Source organism: Dasypus novemcinctus, chromosome 10 (genome assembly GCF_030445035.2).
Source record: "Dasypus novemcinctus isolate mDasNov1 chromosome 10, mDasNov1.1.hap2, whole genome shotgun sequence".
NCBI classification, from domain to species: domain Eukaryota; kingdom Metazoa; phylum Chordata; class Mammalia; order Cingulata; family Dasypodidae; genus Dasypus; species Dasypus novemcinctus.
This window is the reverse complement of record NC_080682.1, coordinates 2,398,696-2,418,703: the sequence shown is the minus strand read 5'-3', so window position 1 is coordinate 2,418,703 and position 20,008 is coordinate 2,398,696. Positions and strand designations below refer to the sequence as shown.

The 20,008-nt window shown below is 51.0% G+C and overlaps 1 protein-coding gene and 1 long non-coding RNA gene across 7 annotated transcripts in view; one reads left to right on the top strand and one right to left on the bottom strand.

The window, feature by feature from the left end:
* TRPM5 (transient receptor potential cation channel subfamily M member 5) overlaps window positions 1-20,008 on the top strand; it is a 30,564-nt gene that overhangs the window by 1,533 nt on the left and 9,023 nt on the right. For both annotated transcript variants that reach the window (XM_058304964.2, XM_058304961.2), the window contains exons 4-9: window positions 1,108-1,285; window positions 2,104-2,168; window positions 2,247-2,438; window positions 2,780-2,882; window positions 19,096-19,214; window positions 19,520-19,861. In XM_058304964.2, coding sequence (XP_058160947.1) covers window positions 1,108-1,285; window positions 2,104-2,168; window positions 2,247-2,438; window positions 2,780-2,882; window positions 19,096-19,214; window positions 19,520-19,861 — 999 coding nt within the window. The remainder of the gene's footprint in view (window positions 1-1,107; window positions 1,286-2,103; window positions 2,169-2,246; window positions 2,439-2,779; window positions 2,883-19,095; window positions 19,215-19,519; window positions 19,862-20,008) is intronic.
* Window positions 4,255-19,622, bottom strand: LOC131279954 (uncharacterized). Of its 5 annotated transcripts, none has more exons than XR_009187466.1 (6): window positions 19,529-19,622; window positions 18,026-18,197; window positions 12,778-13,039; window positions 7,047-7,167; window positions 5,252-5,467; window positions 4,292-4,463 (listed from the first exon to the last, which is right to left on the bottom strand). It is a non-coding gene; the product is annotated as an uncharacterized lncRNA (long non-coding RNA). The 5 variants fall into 5 exon arrangements; XR_009187465.2 differs by lacking the exon at window positions 19,529-19,622 and adding an exon at window positions 18,918-18,932; XR_009187464.2 differs by lacking the exon at window positions 19,529-19,622 and having other exon boundaries at window positions 4,255-4,463; window positions 18,026-18,896.

The following is a 20,008-nucleotide window of genomic DNA, read 5'->3' as shown; positions in this document are numbered from 1 at the left end:
TCTGGGATGAGGGGCTGCCCGCAGCGCCAGCTCTAGAGCAGGGGTTCTTTTTCATTTATTTATTTTATTTTTTAATTATCTTTTTAAAAAATTAATAGACCACACAATAGGTCACATAATTAATATCACACAATTAATAGATCACGTCTTTTACATTAAAAGACATGAGGTTCCCATATACTCCACTCCCCACCACCCCACCCCCACCGTTTTTTTAGTTGTATTTTTTGAAGATACATAGATCACAAAAAATGCTACATTAAAAAATATGAGGTTCCCATATACCCCACACCCCACCCCACTCCTCACACATCAACAACCTTCATCATTGTGGCACACTCATCGCACTGGGTGAACACATTTTGGGGCGCTGCTGCCCCACAGGGGTAATAGTTTACCCTGTAGTTCACACTCTTCCCAGTACATTCAGTGAGTTGTGGCAGGATATAGAATGTCCAGCATCTGACCCTGCAATATCATCCAGGACAACTCTTCCCAAAATGCCCCTCATCACATCTCTTCTTCCCTCTCCCTGCCCTCAGCAATGCCCGTGGCCACTTTCTCCGCCTCGGTGCTACAGTTTCTTCATTACTGGTCACAGGAGTTGTACAGTAGAACACCAGTCAGTCCAGTCTAACCCACCTTTTATGGAGAGCCCGGGCTCTTAACCAGGCGAACCCTCGGGGGTCGTGAGCTTGAATTGAAAAGCCTGGACTGACAAGTGTTGCTTCCTCTGGCCACTAACTGAAATCCAGCATTGGCTTGTGACGTCCCCAAAGAGTAGATTACCGTGTGGTCGGGTCCCCCACGGCAGAGGGGTCCTTGGAACCAAACGGCCAAGACCCCTGCCTAGACAGAGCCCCCCCCCCACCGCGCCTGCCCCTCTGCCCGGCCTCCCAGCATCCGCGGCTGCCCCAGGGCGGCCTCCTGCCCAGCAGCCTGGCCCTCCCTCCGTCCCGGGGATGGGATGGGGAAACTGAGGCCCGGGGGCGGCCCTTCCAAGGCCTCAGGACTCACACGAGGGAAACTCCCCAAGCAGGGGGCAGCACGGGGGTGGGGGGTGCGGCGAGCTGTTCCTGAGGGCGCCCCGGTCTCGCCTGGGCCTAGGACAGTCCCGTTCGCTACCCCACGGACGACGGCGGCCAGGGCGCCCTCTGCCCGCTGGACAACAGCCACTCCCACTTCATCCTGGTGGAGCCGGGCCCCCCCGGGGAGGCCGACGGGCCCACGGAGCTGCGGCTGCGGCTGGAGAAGCACATCTCCGAGCAGAGAACCGGCTACGGCGGTGAGCCCGGCCGCCCAGGGGCGTGGAGGGGGCGGCGGGGGAGCCCCGGGAGCCCCCCCCCCAACTGCCCGAGGCACCACGTCCACGGGGCTCCCCTGGCCAGAGGCTCGGGCTGTGGGCCCCAGGCGCTTTGCGGGGTGAGGCCATCTCCCTCTCCCATCCCTGTCGTGAGGCATGCTGCCACCAGGGGACGGCATCGACCCAGGAATGGAGGGGCTCGGGCACTGGATTTACTAAAGCTAGGCGCAAATTTTCATAAACGAAGAAAAACTTCCTTAGCGAGGTCAGCTGAGCCCTTCCGTGGACGCAGAGTGGCGTCTACATCACCCAGCGCCTGGCTTCATCTCGGTGCTCTCCCAGGCATCGCCCGTCCTCGGGACGCACTAAGGGGCATGCTTGGAAGTCGGAGTCCCCCTGGGAGACCCACGGCTTCTCACACAGCGCCGGGTCGGGCTGCTCTGGGGGTCTTGCCGGGCGAACGCCCCTGGCCTCCCTCCCGGAGTGGGTCCCATGTGAACCGGGCCTGCGCTGTCTGAGCTGGTGGACACTGGACATTTGAAGCGTGGCTCGGGGCTGACCAGGGCAGTTCTAATCGAACGTCAGTGAAATCAAGCTGCATGTGAACGGCCCCATGCGGGCTCCAGCCTCAAGGGTTCCCAGGGCGGGGGGGCGCACACAGGCGGGGCTGTGCCCCCCAGCCAGCCGGCAGGTGGGCAGGGGGCTGCTCATGGAGGGGCACCCAGGCTCGTCCTCGCCTCACCCCTGCTCCCTGCTGACCCCTGGGCACCTGGAGGGACCTCGGGACGTTCTCTTGGCAGGTACCGGTAGCATCGAGATTCCTGTCCTCTGCTTGCTGGTCAACGGTGACCCCAGCACCCTGGAGGTAGGGACCCAGGGTGGGAGCGGGACGGGGGCTGCCAAGGCCCCTGGCACTGACTCTGGGGTCCGCTGCCCCCCACAGAGGGTCTCCAGGGCGGTGGCGCAGGCTGCCCCGTGGCTCATCCTGGCAGGCTCGGGCGGCATAGCCGACGTGCTGGCCGCGCTCGTGGGCCAGCCCCACCCCGCCGTGCCCCAGGTGGCCGAGAAGCAGTTCAAAGAGAAGTTCCCCAGCGCGCGCTTCTCGTGGGAGGACATCCTGCACTGGACCGGGCTGGTATGCACTGCTTGGGGACCGGGCCTCCCCCTCCTCCCTGGGCTGGGCGCTGACCTTGCCGGAACATTCCCGCTGGCTCGCTCCTCTGCGCCTTCCTGACCCGCCAGCAGGGTCCCACCTCCCGTGGGATGCAGCCACTCTGACTGCCGAGACCGCTCTCGGTGTGGAGGGGCGGTGGCCGCCTGCCCCTGGGTCTGGTGTGGTTCCACGCTGGCCCATCAGGCAGCGGCCCTGGGCTGCAGGTGGGCGCTGGCTTGCCAGGGGCAGGGCACCCACACGTTGCTGGAGCCCCCCACCCTGCCCACGGGCACCGCTCAGGGGGCCGCATCCCGCCTCCGCAGCTGCAGAACATCATGTCACACCCACACCTGCTCACCGTGTACGACTTCGAGCAGGAGGGCTCCGAGGAGCTGGACACGGTCATCCTGAAGGCGCTCCTAAAAGGTACGGGGCCGGCCACAGGCGCTGCCCCATCAGCTCTCGGGGCATGGGGACTCGTCAGGCGGCACCTTAGCCAGGCTGGTGATGGGCGTCCCTGGGGGCTGCTGGGGGACCCCAGATAAGACCGGGCAGAGGCTGGGGTAGCTGGTGCCTGCCACCAGCCCAGGGTCTCCTCCCGGCATGGGGCCACTGCCCAGTGGGTGTCAGCACCAGGGCAGCTCCCAATGACTGCATGGCTCGGCCGACTACAGACGTGGCCGTGTCTGTGCAAGTCAGTGGTTTCCCGTGTGCTCACAATGTTGTGTGACCATTTCTGCAACTAATTTCAGGACATTTTCATTAACCCCCAAAGAAATCCAACCCCATCAGTCATCACTCACCTGCCCCCAGCCCCCACCCCCACTACTCTACTTTCTGTCTCTATGGAGTGGCCTGTTCTGGATGTTTCCACTGTGGAATCTCCTCTTGTTTCTGGCGTCTTCCACTCAGCATGACATCTTCAAGGTTCATTCAGGATGTAGCGTGTACCCCAACTTCCAACATCCAGGGCAGATGCAGATAGAACACAAAACCCAACATATTCCCTGCCCAGACACCCAGATCCATCAGCTTCTGGCATTGGCCATGTTTGCCTTTTCACACCATGCATCCATCTATTCATCATCCATCATCCATCCATTATCCACCCATCTGACCATCCATCATCTATCCATCATCCATCCATCATCCATCCATCATCCATCCATCATCCATTCTCATCCATCCATCCCTCATCCACTATCATCCATCCATCATCCATCATCCATCCATTATCGACCCATCCATCATCCATCCATAATCCATTCTTCATCCACCCATCCATCCATCATCCATTCATTATCCACCCCTCCATCCATCCATCATCCATCATTCATCATCCAACCATCATCTATCATCCATCCATCATCCATCCCTCACCATCCATCCATCATCAACCATCATCCAGCCATCCATCATCCATCCCTCACCATCCATCCATCATCAACCATCATCCAGCCAGCCATCATCCATCCATCATCCATTCATCATCCAACCATCATCCATCCATCATCCATCATCCATCATCCATCCATCATCCATCATGCACCCATCATCCATCCATCCATCCATTATCCATCCATCATCCATCCATCATCTACCCATCCATCCATCATCCATCCAACCATCCATCATCCATCCATCATCCATTCATCATCCATCCATCATCCACCCATCCATCCATCCACATCCACCAATCTATCCATCCATCATCCACCATCATCCATTCATTATCCACCCATCACCCACCTGTCCCGGCCAGCGGGATGATCAATGGGGGCTCCGGATCCTAGGAGGGAAGAATGGTATGGGACAAGAGAGACACAAGGAACGACAGCAAGACAGTATTCTGATCAAGCTGCAAAACTTTATTGAGGGGACTGAGCATATATACTCTAGGGAGGAGGGGGGGTGGTGGGTAAGGATAGGTGGCGGTCTGGGATTGGCCGCTGCTGTTGCTAGGGCGGGAGGCAGATTTGAGGTAAGAACTTCTGGCGGGAACTGGTTCTGTAAAGAAAGGGGGAGGGTGACCTAAGCTATTGTTGTATCAGCTTGGGCGGCCATGTTACGGCATTGCTGAAAGGTAGATTCTATGCATGCTGCCTTAATCGCCCACAACATCTCCTCCCTTTGTTTTTCAAAAGGATGGAGGAAGAATGCTCATCGAGCACACTTTTGGCATTAACCTGCTGGGGGAAGTAGAGGCCTCATTCCCCATGTTGTTTGTGGCTCTGTTTTTCTGGGGAGGGGAATTTGGGGTAGGATTCGCGCAGAGCGAACCCTTATTTGCGCAGAGCGAACCCCTATGCTAATGAGGCATGCTTCTCAAGGAGCTCGAAAATGGCCTTTAATTGTTTTGACCCTCCTTTGCAGTGCTTTGCCTCGCACCCAGCGGTACCAATCAAAGCATAGTTTCGAGTTATATCTGTTCCTGTAGGAGGGGGCTCTTCACCCGTGAGGGTGGGCAGCAGTTAGTTAGTTTAGAGATATACCTTGATCAGCGAGGTGAAGCCGGTGATAGTGCACTTGAATAGGCCTGCTAAGAGCAGAATCAATTTCGTCTTTTACTAGTTGTATAATTCTTTTTATGGCCCAAGGTGCAAAGGATATTACAAGGAGTATGTTTATTAAGGGACCTAACATGGGGAGAATGTAAGGAAGGATCCCGTTGAATCCCCAGGAGGCACCTCCTTGGGCTTCTCGCTCACGTTTGCAGTTTGCAATTCCTTCCCTAAGTTTGGACATGGAATCTTTGACTAAGCCAGAATGGTCAGCGTAAAAGCAACATTCCTCACCTAGTGTGGCACAAAGCCCTCCTTGCTTAAGGAAGAGTAGATCTAGGTCTCTCCTGTTTTGGAGAACAACTTCTGATAAGGATGAAAGGGATTTTTCGAGATGGGTGATGGAACTTTCAATGCGTGCTAAATCTTCATCTGTAGCAGCTCTCAGGTGGAACAAACCTTGCTTTTGGAGAACGACAGCGGTGGTTCCAGTACCTAGGCCAGCAATACCTAAAAGAGAGGCAATAGTGACAGCCATAACAAGTTCTCTTTTGTTCCTTGATACGGTTGGAGGTTGTGCGTCCCAGTATTGATAAAGGTCTTCTCCTCTACGGAAGATGACGCGGGGCAGCACAGCTACTAAGAGGCACACTTCTTTAGTCTCATTGAGGGCTTTTGCTGATACACAAGGAGTAAGCCCTGTGGAAGAGCATAGCCATTTTACCCCTATTGGGGGAATGTAGAATTTACCTGTTGGTGGAGAGGATGACTGTGCACAGACCTTATTAAAGGAGGAGGGGATAGTACCAATGCAATGTCTGGAGTGAATAACAGATTGCATGGTGAGGCCGATTTTTGTTGTATTCCAAGAGCATTGGGGAGGATTATCCTCGTTTGAAGTATTAAATGAGGTATTAAGGGTGACAGCGTCATAAAAAGGGGGGTTGGCAGAAAAACATAACCAACAACTATGGGTAAAGTTGGGCTGGGAGGAGTTTAGGGAGAGAAAGGCAGCTTGGAGCACTGACCAGAATGGGTTATAAGTTGGTTTAGGCTCCATGGAAGTTTTTGAGGGCAACAGTGTTAGGCTGGTAGCAAAGGAAGAATGGGCTGAAATGACTTGATTGGTGGGTTTGTGAGGAGGGGTAGTTGCGATTTGAGGGGATGGGGGTGGAGTTTGGTGAGGAGGGGGAGTGAGCACTACATTTGGCCCAATGGCGATTGATGGTTGCCGTACTGTTTCCTTTTTTATCATGATAAGACTCCCTGGGTTAGTCCCTGATACCTAGAGCCTGATACCCCAGGTTCGACCGATTGTCCACGCGAGGTTATTGGGGAGCTGTACAGTGATATTCAATCCTATGCAGGTCCCTGGGGTAGTGCGGCCGAGCCCATCAGTGGAAGAAGGTTTGCAGTGAGGGGGAGTTCGTGTTAGGGTAAGATATTGATCGGTGGTACTAGGTTTCCAATCAGTGGCTAATGTTTCACACCCCCACTATGCACAATAGTATTGATTGGGGGTGTTGCAATAGGTTTTTCCAGGATTTGAGGCTGGGCACATGTAGACCTGGCTGAGGTTAAGATTTTGGCGTACGCCAGCACGGCCTCCTCTACGGGAACTACTGGAGCGGCTATTGGCATTGGGGAAAGTGCCAGGGAGAAACAGTGTAGTGACATTAAACATAAAGGAAGGTGCCCCCGCGGTAATGGTGGAATTTACAATTTTTGAACCTTCCCATTGTATTAGGGACCAATTCCAAGGCTGGTGGGGGTTAGTTTCAAGGGAAGTGGTGCTTAGGTTATTGAGCACACTTTGCAGGAAAAAATGTAGGGTGACAGCCTTAAACGGCAGTGAGCTTAATAAGGCCATGTGACCGAGGCTGTAGGTGTTTAAGGAAGCAAGCTAGCAGGGTGAAGCACCCTACAATGCACAAATACGTTTCGGCAAGAAGGGTTTTTTCTAGTAGGTTCCAATCTTTTGGGGCAACGGTTGCTAATCCGGCTGTGAACAGCAATGCCAGAAAGCTAATTGGCAGGAGCCAATAGTTATTGTGGCAATAATTCATGTGGCTTTAGTGATGGAGCAAACCTGTATGCTGAGCTTCTTTAAGTTGCAGGCTGTATGTGGATTCCCTGCGCGGAACTTGAAATCCAATGAGGTTTCTCCGCGCAGGTTACAGCAAGGTTGGCGGTTTTTTGTTGGCGACGTGCTAGAAGAGAAAAAAAAAATTTCTTTTCTCAGGGAGGGGTTTGTTCCCTGGAAAGGTTGTTGTTAAAGGGGAGAGGGGCTTTTTCCGATAGTGGAGGATTAACATGTCTTATTAATCTTTCTGGCAGCCAGCGAGGGCCTTCTTTTTCTTGGTCGTATATGCAAACAGAGCCTCGCCCCCAGATGATAACAGGGTCAGGCCCATTCCATTTCAATGGTCGCGCCACATAACGGTGGCTTGTTGCGTTTGTGTTTTGGGATGCCAGTGCCTATCGGCTGCAGAGTGCCCTTCTTGATCCAGAGTTAGGAAGTTCAGGACAAAGAGAGCATGATGTAAAAGATCTCGGGGGCATTGTTTTGTGAGATCGAGAGTGCTATCAGCTAGACGGCACAGGGCATTTTTTAGGGTGCGATGTGCTCGTTCTATTCCTTGGCCCTGGGGGTTGTATGGTATTCCTGTATTATGTACGATTTGTAATTTTTGACAGAAGGTTTGAAAATTTTTTCCAGTGTATCCAAGTCCATTGTCTGTTTTAATGAGCTTAGGCTGGCCTAGAATAGTGAAACAATGTAGTAAATGAGAGATAACATGTTTTGAAGCGTCTCCTGATTGTAGGCTAGCTAAAATAAATCTGCTGTATGTGTCAACGCAAACATGAATATATTTGAGTTGCCCAAAACTGGCAAAGTGGGTGATATCCATTTGCCAGATTTCGTTTGGGATAAGTCCTCTTGGGTTGACTCCTAGGTGAGGGACTGGCAATTGGGTTACACAATTTTTGCAGGTTTTAACAATTTCCCTTGCTTGTTCTCTAGTAATATTGAATTTTAGTCAGAGAGTGTTTGCATTTAGGTGATGTTGTGCATGGGCTTGGGAAGCTAAGGTAAAAGAGTTGCAAAGATTGGGACATATTAGCTGAGTGGCAGCATCTGCTAATGCGTTGCCTTCTGCAAGAGGGCCTGGTAGACTTTGGTGGGCACGGAGATGCCCTACGAAGAAGGGGTGCAGTCATTTGAGAATTAGTTTTTGCAGCTGTGAGAATAAGGAGACTGCAGTGGAGGAGGGCTTGATAAATGGAGTGGTTTCTAATAGCGGTATAGACTGGGCTATATATGCACTATCAGTGTATAAATTAAAAGGTTGGTTTTGAAGGCGGGAAAAAACTTGCAGGACTGCATAGAGCTCGACAAGTTGGGCTGAAGTATAGGGAGAACGCATGGGAAAGGCTTGACCCTGGATGACGTAAGCTGCAGTCCCAGTAGCTGATCCATCAGTAAAGACTAAGGTGGCCGAGTCTATGGGCTTTGTTTTAGTGACTTTAGGGAAGGTGAATTGATGGATTTTGGTGAACTGAATTAGTGGATCACCAGGGTAGTGGTTATCAATATTGCCTGGAAACGAAAAGCATGCGATAGCCCATTCGTCGTCGGTTTGGGAGAGCCAATGGATTTGATCCTGAGTGTACGGAACGATAAGGGAATCGGGTCTTTTCCAAACAATTGGCGACTAGTTTGCCAACCTTTTATTATGAGGGCAGCTATAAGAGAAATGTATGAAGAGAGCACCTTTGATGGAGTAGCGGAGAGGTGAACCCAGAGCAATGGGTGGCCTTGTCCATTTTGCTGTTTTATGTTTGATTGCCAGAAAACTCCTGTAGGTGTATGAACTGTAGCTAGAATTATAAAGATTAAGGGTTGGTGGTAATTTATTTGATAACAGGTTTGACTTTGGATAGCTTGATTTATTAAGATAAGCGCTTGCATTGCCTCTGGAGTTACACTTCAGGGAGAGGAGGGGTTTGCGTCACCTTTTAAGATATTATAGAGTGGCAGAAGGGTTTCAGTGGGTAGTTTTAGGTAGGGGCGGCGCCATTGAATGTCTCCTAGAAGTTTTTGGAAATCATTTAAAGTTAATAGATGGGAGGTTCGCAGTTGAACGCGGGGTGTCAAAACTTGTTGGTGCCAAAGCTCGAAACCCAAATAGGAAAAAGGGTTTGAAGTTTGCACCTTATCAGGGGCTATTTGAAGACCTCTTGAAGGTAAGTTTTTTAGAAGGTCTTAAAAATAAAGGTGTAGGTTGGACAAGTTTTGACCTGCTAACAGGATATCATCCATATAATGAAGGATATAGATTTGTGGCCATAGTTGCCGGATGGGGTTAATAGCGTCGGCAACAAATTTTTGACATAAAGTTGGACTATTGGCCATGCCTTGTGGTAAGACTTTCCATTGAAATCGGGGCATAGGGCCTTGGAAGTTAATTTGAGGAACACTAAAGGCGAAATGTTGCCTGTTTCGGGTGAAGCGGTATGGAAAAAAAACAATCCTTTAAGTCTATAACTATTTTGTGAAAGTCAATAGGAATAGCAACTGGTGAAGGGAGACCGGGCTGCAGTGCCCCCATGGGCACCATTGCTTTGTTTACAGCTCTTAAGTCTTGTGATAGTCTCCATTTACCTGTTCTCTCTTTTATGACAAAAATGGGAGTGTTCCAAGGGGACTGAGTGGGTTCAATATGTCCGGCGTTAAGTTGTTCCTGTGCTAACTCTATAGCTGCTAGGGTTTTTTCCTGAGTTAGGGGCCATTGATCAACCCATACTGGCTCCATGGATTTCCAGATTTTTTCAGCATGAGGTACAGGGATGTCAATGGCCATCAGGTTAAATTTTGAGAGAGCCCGAGTCCTGTTTTAGTTGTATTAGGTGTTATAGAGATGGGCTGCTTTATCCCTTGATTGGTTTTGCCCAGGCCTTTGCCAGGGAGAAAGTTCATTTTGAGCATTTGAGCAGTAACTACATCGCTGGGGCTGCACATAAAAATTTTCATTTGAGTTAGAATATCTCTGCCCCAGAGATTAACGGGGAGATGGGGGATATTATACGTATATTATACGGTATAACTGTACCAGTGTTTCCTTCCTCATCTTCCCATTTTAGGGTTTGTGAACTTCGTAGAGGATTTGTGGCTTCACCTATTCCTTGTAAGTGGGTGGCAGCGGCTGTGAGGGGCCAGGATTTTGGCCAGTGGCTTGAGGATATGACTGTGGAATCGGCTCCTGTGTCTAAGATTCCTTCAAATAGCTTGCCATTAAGTTTTAGTTTTAAGGTGGGCCGATTATGGGATATTGGTTGTGCCCAAAAAACATCGGAAGATCCAGGGCCTTCTGTGGGGCGCTGGAGCTTTTTGAAGTTTGAGTTGACATGTTGAATGGGGAATATTATAAGTTGTGCTATTCGAGTGCCAGAAGGAATATGAATAATATTGTTTGAGGTGGTTGCAATTATTTGTATTTCACCCTTAAAGTCATTATCTAGTACACCTGGGATAATTTGGATCCCGCACAGGGTGACACTAGCTCTTCCTAAAATGAGACCAAAGGTATTTGGGGGCAGAGGCCCATAGATCCCTGTGGGTATGAGGAGAGGGCTGGTTTCTGGGGTTAATATTGACTCGGAGGCGGTACAGAGGTCCATTCCTGCGCTCCCTGCTGTGGCTCTCCATAGGTCTGAGATGCGGCAGCATGGTTTATGGTTGGGAGCGCAGGGACTGCAACTGGGGAAGGTTGAACAAACCGGTACTGCCCCTGGGTTTGTTCTGGTCGGGGCCTGGGGCTGGCCCCATTGCAAGTTTCCCTGGGGCTTAGGCCTAAGGGGTTGGCCATTAATATCTATGCGGGAGTGACACTCGGATGCCCAATGAAACCCTTTTTTACAATGGGGGCAAATAGAGGGTGGCAATGAGGGTTTCTTAGAGATGAATGAGGAGGAATTGACTCTTGGTATGGGGCAATTTTTTGAAAAATGGCCAGGTTGTTTACCGTTATAGCATGTAGGAGGCTTAGTTTGTGCTGCAAAATTTTGGAGGGCAGCGCCAATGGCTATTCCCAGAGTTTGAGTGGGCCCGATGCCAGAACAAAGTTTTATGTAGTTATTAAGATTGGTATTGCGAAAAGAGCGAATTGTGGCTTGCAGGCAGCGTTGGCATTTTCAAAAGCCAGATGTTTAATGAAATCACTATCACTCTCACTGGCCCCAAATAAATGCTCAGCCATATTTTGTAGGTGGCTGAGGAAATCAGTATATGGTTCATCGGGTCCTTGCCTTAATTTAGCGAGAAAGGCAGTGGCAGCACCCTTTTGTGGAAGTTTTTTCATGCTCTAAGCGCAGCTGTTTGTATTTGTGCTATAAGGCTGGGGAAACTGGGCTTGTTTGTTATTTTGATGGTAGGGGCTTTGACCTAGAAATTTGTTTAATGTCCATTTTTTAGAGGTGGCTTTACGGGCGTTACGGGTGGCATACTTTTTGCAGTGTTCTTCATAATCGGATTTCCACAACAGGAAATCGCCGCCGGACAAGGCAGCTCTAGCTAACTGAAACCAATCGTTGGGAGTAAGTTCTTTCTCACTGATGGTTTCTAATAATGCGAGTGTGAAGGGGGCGGTGGCGCCATAAGCATTCACTGCCTTTTTAAATTTTTCTAAGTATTTTAAACTAAGTTTCTTATATTTAGCTGTTGTTGTAGTACTAACTTCCTCTTGCTCTCTCCGTGTAATACTAACTTCCTCTTGTTCTCCCTCGTCAGAGCTGGGGGGGTCTTCCTCACTTTCACTACTTGAAGCGCCATTTTGGGACCTGGCGGCGCCATTTTTGGAGCTGGCGGCGCCATCTTGGAAGCTGGCGGCGCCATCTTGGAAGCTGGCGGCGCCATCTTGGGAGCTGGCAGCAAGGTCTTTGCTCTGACTGCGCGTGACTGGGAAAGCATAGGTATGGTGAGCACAATGGGGGCGGGGTGAGTGGACATTTTCTGGGAGTTCTAGGGTAGCAATGGTTTGAGTTGCCGACCGGAGTTCGGCGAGTAAATCAGCGGCCAGCTGCCGCTCTTGATTAAAGTTTTCTTTAAAGTTATCGGCGTGTAGCCAGAGATTTTTTATCTTTTCTAAAGCGTGGAATTGAGGCAGAGACGCGGCTGGATAAAAAGGAGGATACGGATCGGGAAAATTAGGATTATAGGGGGAGGCTGAAATGGGGGAAGGGAATTGGTCTCGAACATGGAAGGGATTTTAGCCTTTGGTTTCGTCTCTGGGCTTTCAAAAAGAAGGGGGGTTTTAGCCTCTGGTTCGATTTCGGCTTGATCGGGTGATAGACTAGCTTGACTGGTTGGGGTATTTGGCCTACTTTCATTGGGGTTTTTGTTAAGGGGGCTTTCAGGCATATTAATTATTACTGAGCTGCATGCTGAAGCGGGACGAGAGTGCTCCTTCAAAGCTTCCTCTCCCTTTTTGCAAAGTTCTTGAATGTCTGGAGTGGAAAAATGGACTTTCAGGGTTTCAGAAATAAGACTCCAGTAAGAAAAGGCAGTAACTGGGACTTTTTCTGGCCCAAAAGTTTTGTAATAGTCTTGTAGACAGTCTCCAACCCTTTTCCAACACTTATGATCTATGGTACCTTCTAGAGGAAACCAAGGGCAGGTTTTTAACAAAAATTCAAAAAAGCGTGTGAGATCCTTTTTCTTAACTCTAGTTCCTTGTGCCTTGAGTGCCTCTTTCAATTGTTTCATATATAAACTATGTTGGGAAGTTCCTTGTCCCATGGTGGGGGAGGGGGGAGCCTACCTTTTTGCTTTTTTCTTTCTTCTTTCTTCTTTTTGCCGACATTGGCTGATTTCTCAACGGATCTGTCTCACGAGCGAGTCCCTCGTGGCGATCTCGGGTGACGGATCTGTCTCACGAGCGAGTTCCCTCATGGCGATCCCGGGTATGGTGAGTGAGAGCGCTCTCTTCTTTAGTGCAGCGTTCTATCCCTCAGAGGTTTCACATCCCACGTTGGGCACCAGTTTGTCCCGGCCAGCGGGACGATCAACGGGGGCTCCGGATTCTAGGAGGGAAGAATGGTATGGGACAAGAGAGACACAAGGAACGACAGCAAGACAGTATTCTGATCAAGCTGCAAAACTTTATTGAGGGGACTGAGCATATATACTCTAGGGAGGAGGGGGGGTGGTGGGTAAGGATAGGTGGCGGTCTGGGATTGGCCGCTGCTGTTGCTAGGGCGGGAGGCAGATTTGAGGTAAGAACTTTTGGCGGGAACTGGTTCTGTAAAGGAGGGGGAGGGTGACCTAAGCTATTGTATCAGCTCGGGCGGCCATGTTACCGGCATTGCTGAAAGGTAGATTCTATGCATGCTGCCTTAATCGCCCACAACACCCACCCATCCATCCGTCATCCATCATCCATCATCCATCCATCATTCATCATCCAACCATCATCTTATCATCCATCCATCATCCATCCCTCATCCATCCATCCATCATCAACCATCATCCAGCCAGCCATCATCCATCCATCATCCATAATCCATCATCTATCCATCATCCATCATGCACCCATCATCCATCCATTATTCACCATCCATCCATCATCCATCCATCATCCACCCATCCATCCATCATCCATCATCCATCCATCCATCATCAATCCATCATCCATTCATCATCCATCCATCATCCACCCATCCATCCATCCACATCCACCCCTCCATCCATCCATCCATCATTCCTCATCCAACCATCATCTTATCATCCATCCATCATCCATCCCTCATCCATCCATCCATCAACCATCATCCAGCCAGCCATCATCCATAATCCATCATCTATCCATCATCCATCATGCACCCATCATCCATCCATTATTCACCATCCATCCATCATCCACCCACCCATCATCCATCATCCATCCATCCATCCATCATCAATCCATCATCCATTCATCATCCATCCATCATCCACCCATCCATCCATCCACATCCACCAATCCATCTATCCATCATCCACCCATCCATCCATCATCCTCAACCTATCATCCATCCACCATCATCCATCCACATCCACCGATCCATCCATTCATCATCCATCATCTACCATCCATCCATCCATTCATCCATCGTCCATCCATCATCCACCCATCTGTTTATAATCCATCACCTATTATCCACCCATCATCCTTCCATCTATTCATCCATCCATCCATCTATCATCCTTCATCTACCATCATCCATCGATCATCCACCCATTCATCTATCCATCATCCACCCATCCATTCATCCATCATCCATCCATCATCCACCCATCCATCATCTACCATCCACCCATTATCAACCCATTGATCCATCCATCATCCATCATCCACCCATCATCCATCCACATCCACCCATCCATCAATCCATCATCCACCATCCATACATCCATCATCCACCCATCATCCATCATCCACCCATCATCTATCATCCATCCATCATCCATCCATCATCCCTCATCCATCATCCATTATCCCTCCATCATCCATCCATCCAACATCCATCCATCCTTTATCCATCCATCCATCATCCACCATCATCCATCATCCATCCATCATCCATCATTCACCATCATCCATGCATCCATCCCTCCCTCATCCATTCATCATCCATCCATCCATCATCCATCCATCATCTACTATCATCCATCCATCCATCATCCATCATCCACCCATCATCCATCCACATCCACCCATCCATCCATCCATCCATCCATCATCCATCATCCATCCATCATCCACCCATCCATCTATCATCCATCATCCACCATCCATTTATCCATCCATCATCCACCATCATCCATCATCCATCCATCATCCATCATTCACCATCATCCATGCATCCATCCCTCCCTCATCCATTCATCATCCATCCATCCATCATCCATCCATCATCTACTATCATCCATCCATCCATCATCCATCATCCACCCATCATCCATCCACATCCACCCATCCATCCATCCATCCATCATCCATCATCCATCCATCAGCCACCCATCCATCCATCATTTATCATCCACCCAGCATCTATCATCCGTCCATCGTCCATCCCTCATCCACCATCATCCAGCCATCCATCATTCATCCATCTTCCATCCATCCCTCATCCATCCATCATCCATCATCCATCCATCCATCATCAATCCATCATCCATTCATCATCCATCCATCATCCACCCATCCATCCATCCACATCCACCCCTCCATCCATCCATCCATCATTCATCATCCAACCATCATCTTATCATCCATCCATCATCCATCCCTCATCCATCCATCCATCATCAACCATCATCCAGCCAGCCATCATCCATCATCCATAATCCATCATCTATCCATCATCCATCATGCACCCATCATCCATCCATTATTCACCATCCATCCATCTATCATCCACCCACCCATCATCCATCCATCCATCATCAATCCATCATCCATCATCCATCCATCATCCACACATCCATCCACATCCACCAATCCATCCATCCATCATCCACCCATCCATCCATCATCCTCAACCTATCATCCATCCACCATCATCCATCCACATCCACCGATCCATCCATTCATCATCCATCATCTACCATCCATCCATCCATTCATCCATTGTCCATCCATCATCCACCCATCTGTTTATAATCCATCATCTATTATCCACCCATCATCCTCCCATCTATTCATCCATCCATCCATCCATCATCCTTCATCTACCATCATCCATCGATCATCCACCCATTCATCTATCCATCATCCACCCATCCATTCATCCATCATCCATCCATCATCCACCCATCCATCCATCATCTACCATCCACCCATTATCAACCCATTGATCCACCCATCATCCATCCACATCCACCCATCCATCAATCCATCATCCACCATCCATACATCCATCACCCATCATCCATCATCCACCCATCATCTGTCATCCATCCATCATCCATCCCTCATCCATCATCCATTATCCCTCCATCATCCATCCATCCAACATCCATCCATCCATCATCCATCATTCACCATCATCCATGCATCCATCCATCCATCATCCATCCATCATCTACTACCATCCATCCATCCATCATCCACCCATCATCCATCCACATCCACCCATCCATCCATCCATCATCCATCATCCATCCATCATCCACCCATCCATCCATCATCCATCATCCACCATCCATCTATCCATCCATCATCCACCCATCCATCCATCATCCATCCATCATCCATCCATCAGCCACCCATCCATCCATCATTCATCATCCACCCAGCATCTATCATCCGTCCATCGTCCATCCCTCATCCACCATCATTCCAGCCATCCATCATTCATCCATCTTCCATCCATCCCTCATCCATCCATCCATCATCCATTCATCATCCATTCACCCATCCTCCATTCATCCAGCCCTCATCCATCCACCCATCACCCACCCATCCATTCATCATCCATCCATCCACTGTCCATCCATCATCCGTCCATCATCCACCCATCCATTCATCATCCATCCATCATCCATCATTTACCATCATTCATCCATCATCCACCCATCCATCCATTCATCATCCACCATCCATCCATCATCCATCATCCACCCATCATCCATCCACATCCACCCATCCACCCATCATCCACCATCATCCATCCATCATCCACCCATCTATCCATCATCCACCATCCATCCATCTATCATCCATCCATCATCCACCCATCCACCCATCCATCATCCACCCATCCATCATCCATCATCCACCCATCATCCATCCATCATCCAACCCTCTGTCCATCATCCATCCAACCATCATTCATCATCCACCCATCATCTATCATCCATCCATCATCCATCCCTCATCCATCCATCCCTCATCCATCATCCAGCCATCCATCATCCATCCATCATCCATCATGCATTCATCATCCATCATCCCTCCATCATCCATCATCCATCATCCACCATCCATCCATCCATCATCCACCCATTCATCCATCCATCATCCACCATCCATCCATTCATCATCCACCCATCCACCCATCCATCATCCACCCATACATCCATCCACATCTACCCATCCATCCATCCATCCATCATCCATCATCCACCATCATCCATGCATCCATCCATCCACCCCTCATCCATCCATCATCTATCATCCATCCATCATCCACCCATTCATTCATCATCTTTCCATCCATCCATCATCCATCCATCATCCATCCATTATTCACCCATCTGACCATCCATCATCTATCCATCATCCATCCATCATCCATCCATCATCCACTCATCCATCATCCACCATCCATTCATCTATCCATCATCCATCCATCATCCATCTGTCATTCACCCATCCATTCATCATCCACCCATCATCCATCCACATCCACCCACCCATCCATCCATCATCCATCCATCATCCACCCATCCATTCATCTTTCCATCCATCCATCATCCATCAACTACCATCATCCATGCATCATCCACCATCCATCCATCATCCACCCATCCATTCATCATCCATCATCTATCCATCATCCATCATCCATTCATCATCCATCATCCATCATCCATCCATCATTCATCCATTATCCACCCCTCCATCCATTTTCCATCCAAACATCATTCACCATCCACCCATCATCTATCATCCATCACCCATCCCTCATCCTTCCATCCATCATCCACCATTATCCATCCATCATCCATCATCCATCCATCATCCATCCACCCATCATCCATCTATCTACCCCTCATCCATCCATCCATCCATCCACCATCATCCATGCATCCATCCATCCCTCATCCATTCATCCATCATCTATCATGCATCCATCATGCATCCATCCATCATCTATTCATCCATCATCAATCATCCATCCATCTTCCATTTGTCTTATTCCACTCTCTACCAATATGAGTGCAGGTTGCACACATCATGCTCCTTGGACACTTCTACTTTCATGCACATTTCCTAAGAGCAAAGACTCCATGTATGTAATCACCTTGATGCAGTTATCAAGTTCAAGAAATTGAACATCAATGGAAAGCTTTCAGTCCATCATCCCAAAAATGTCCTTTTGGGCACTTTCTCCTCCATCATCAGATCCAATCCTGGCTCATGTGTTACACTAATTCCCACTGTCCCATTGTTTCTTTTGCTTTATTTTCTTTTAACTGTGGAAACATCTATACGACATTAAAACATGAACCTCCCCGTCACAACCATCGCCAAACATTCAATCAGATTGAATCCAATTGGGGGCAAGAGAGGCAAAACGGCCCTTCCCTGTGCGGGGAGGCCCCAGCTGAGAGCACCTGCTGCCCAGCCTGGGGGGAGCTTGATTTTCCATGCGAGGCAATGTCCGACAGCCACAGCGCCCCTGAGGCCCCTCCTTCATTCAGGCCCCGGCCGCCCTCTCCACTCGGCTGTACCATCCAGCAGGACCCTGTGGCCACCCAGGCTCCAAGCTGACCCTCGGCTTGGGCTGCACTTCTTTTTCATTTTTGAAATTGTGATGACATGCATAATAGAAAGTTCTCTAGATTTTCCCATTTTAACCATTTTTAAGTGCAATTTCATGGCCATGCTGTGCTGCCATCCCCACTGGCCAGCAGCGGGACCTTCCTGTCAGCCCTCAGGGAAGTCCACAGCCCTTTAGCCATGCCCCCTGCCCCCAAGCCCCTGGCAGCCTCTGCTCTCGGTCCCAGCGGCTGTGCCACTCTAGGAGGTTCCTGGAGTGGAGCCCCAGTGTTGGGCCTTGTGCCCCACGCCTGTCCCTCGGCGTGAGGGCTGCAGGGCCGGTCCGTGTGGCAGCATGGCCAGCACGACCTCCCTCTTCAGGGCTGAGTAGTAGTGCGTTGCTTGGGTGGACCACAGTCCACGCGTCCACTCACCCAGGGGGGACACACGGGTCTTCTCCCACCTTCTGACACCTGAGGGGGACATGTCGTGCGAAGCGGTGCCCCTTGTGTCCCCCGTCGTGTCCTGGGCCAATGTGAGTGCAAGGGAGCAGAGGCAGCCCCCACCGGAGCCCCGTGAACCCCCGACCTCTCCTGCTGGCCCTGCCCACAGCCTGCAAGAGTCAGAGCCAGGAGGCGCGGGACTACCTGGACGAGCTCAAGCTGGCCGTAGCCTGGGGCCGCGCCGACCTCGCCAAGAGCGAGATCTTCAACGGGGACGTGGAGTGGAAGGTGCTGCCACTTCCCCACGCCGGGGCCCCGTCCTGCTGGGGTGGGCCTGGTGGAGGATGGGGGCAGGCGGGGTCCTGGGGTTGGGTCAGGGCCTCAGAGGGTCTGCCAGTGCCCCGAGGACAGTGGACATGCTCCAGCACCACGGCTGCCCGCCCCACGGGCCCTCTAGGCCGGCCCCAGGCCCGGGCTGCAGCAGGACAGGTTGGGGTGCCCGGCAGCTAGGGGTGGGGGTAGGCTCCGTGCCAGGCGGGACCCTCCCTGCTCCGCCCGCCTCACCCTCCTGCTCCCCCCGCACCGTGGCCCAGTCCCGTGACCTGGAGGAGGTCATGATGGACGCGCTGGTCAATGACAAGCCCGAGTTCGTGCGCCTTTTCGTGGACAACGGTGCTGACGTGGCGGACTTCCTGACGCTCGGGCGGCTGCAGCAGCTGTACCGCGCCACGCCGCCCCAGAGCCTGCTCTACAGGCTGCTGCAGCGCAAGCTCGACGAGGGCCGGCTGGCACTGGCGGGCCCAGGCACGCGTGAGCCGCCCGACGGCGCGGCCGCCTTCTCCCTGCACGAGGTCTCCCGCGTGCTCAAGGACTTCCTGCACGACGCCTGCCGCGGCCTCTACCAGGAGGGCCGGCCGGGGGGCGCGTGTGCGGCGGTGAGCGGGGCCGGTGGGGCGACGAGCGGGGAGGTGGGGGGGGCCGTGCACGGCGATGAGCGGGTGGGGGGGACAAGGGGGGCCGGGTGGGACCCGTGCAGGGAGGTGAGGGGGTGCCGTGCGCGGCGGTGAACAGGGGAGTGGGGG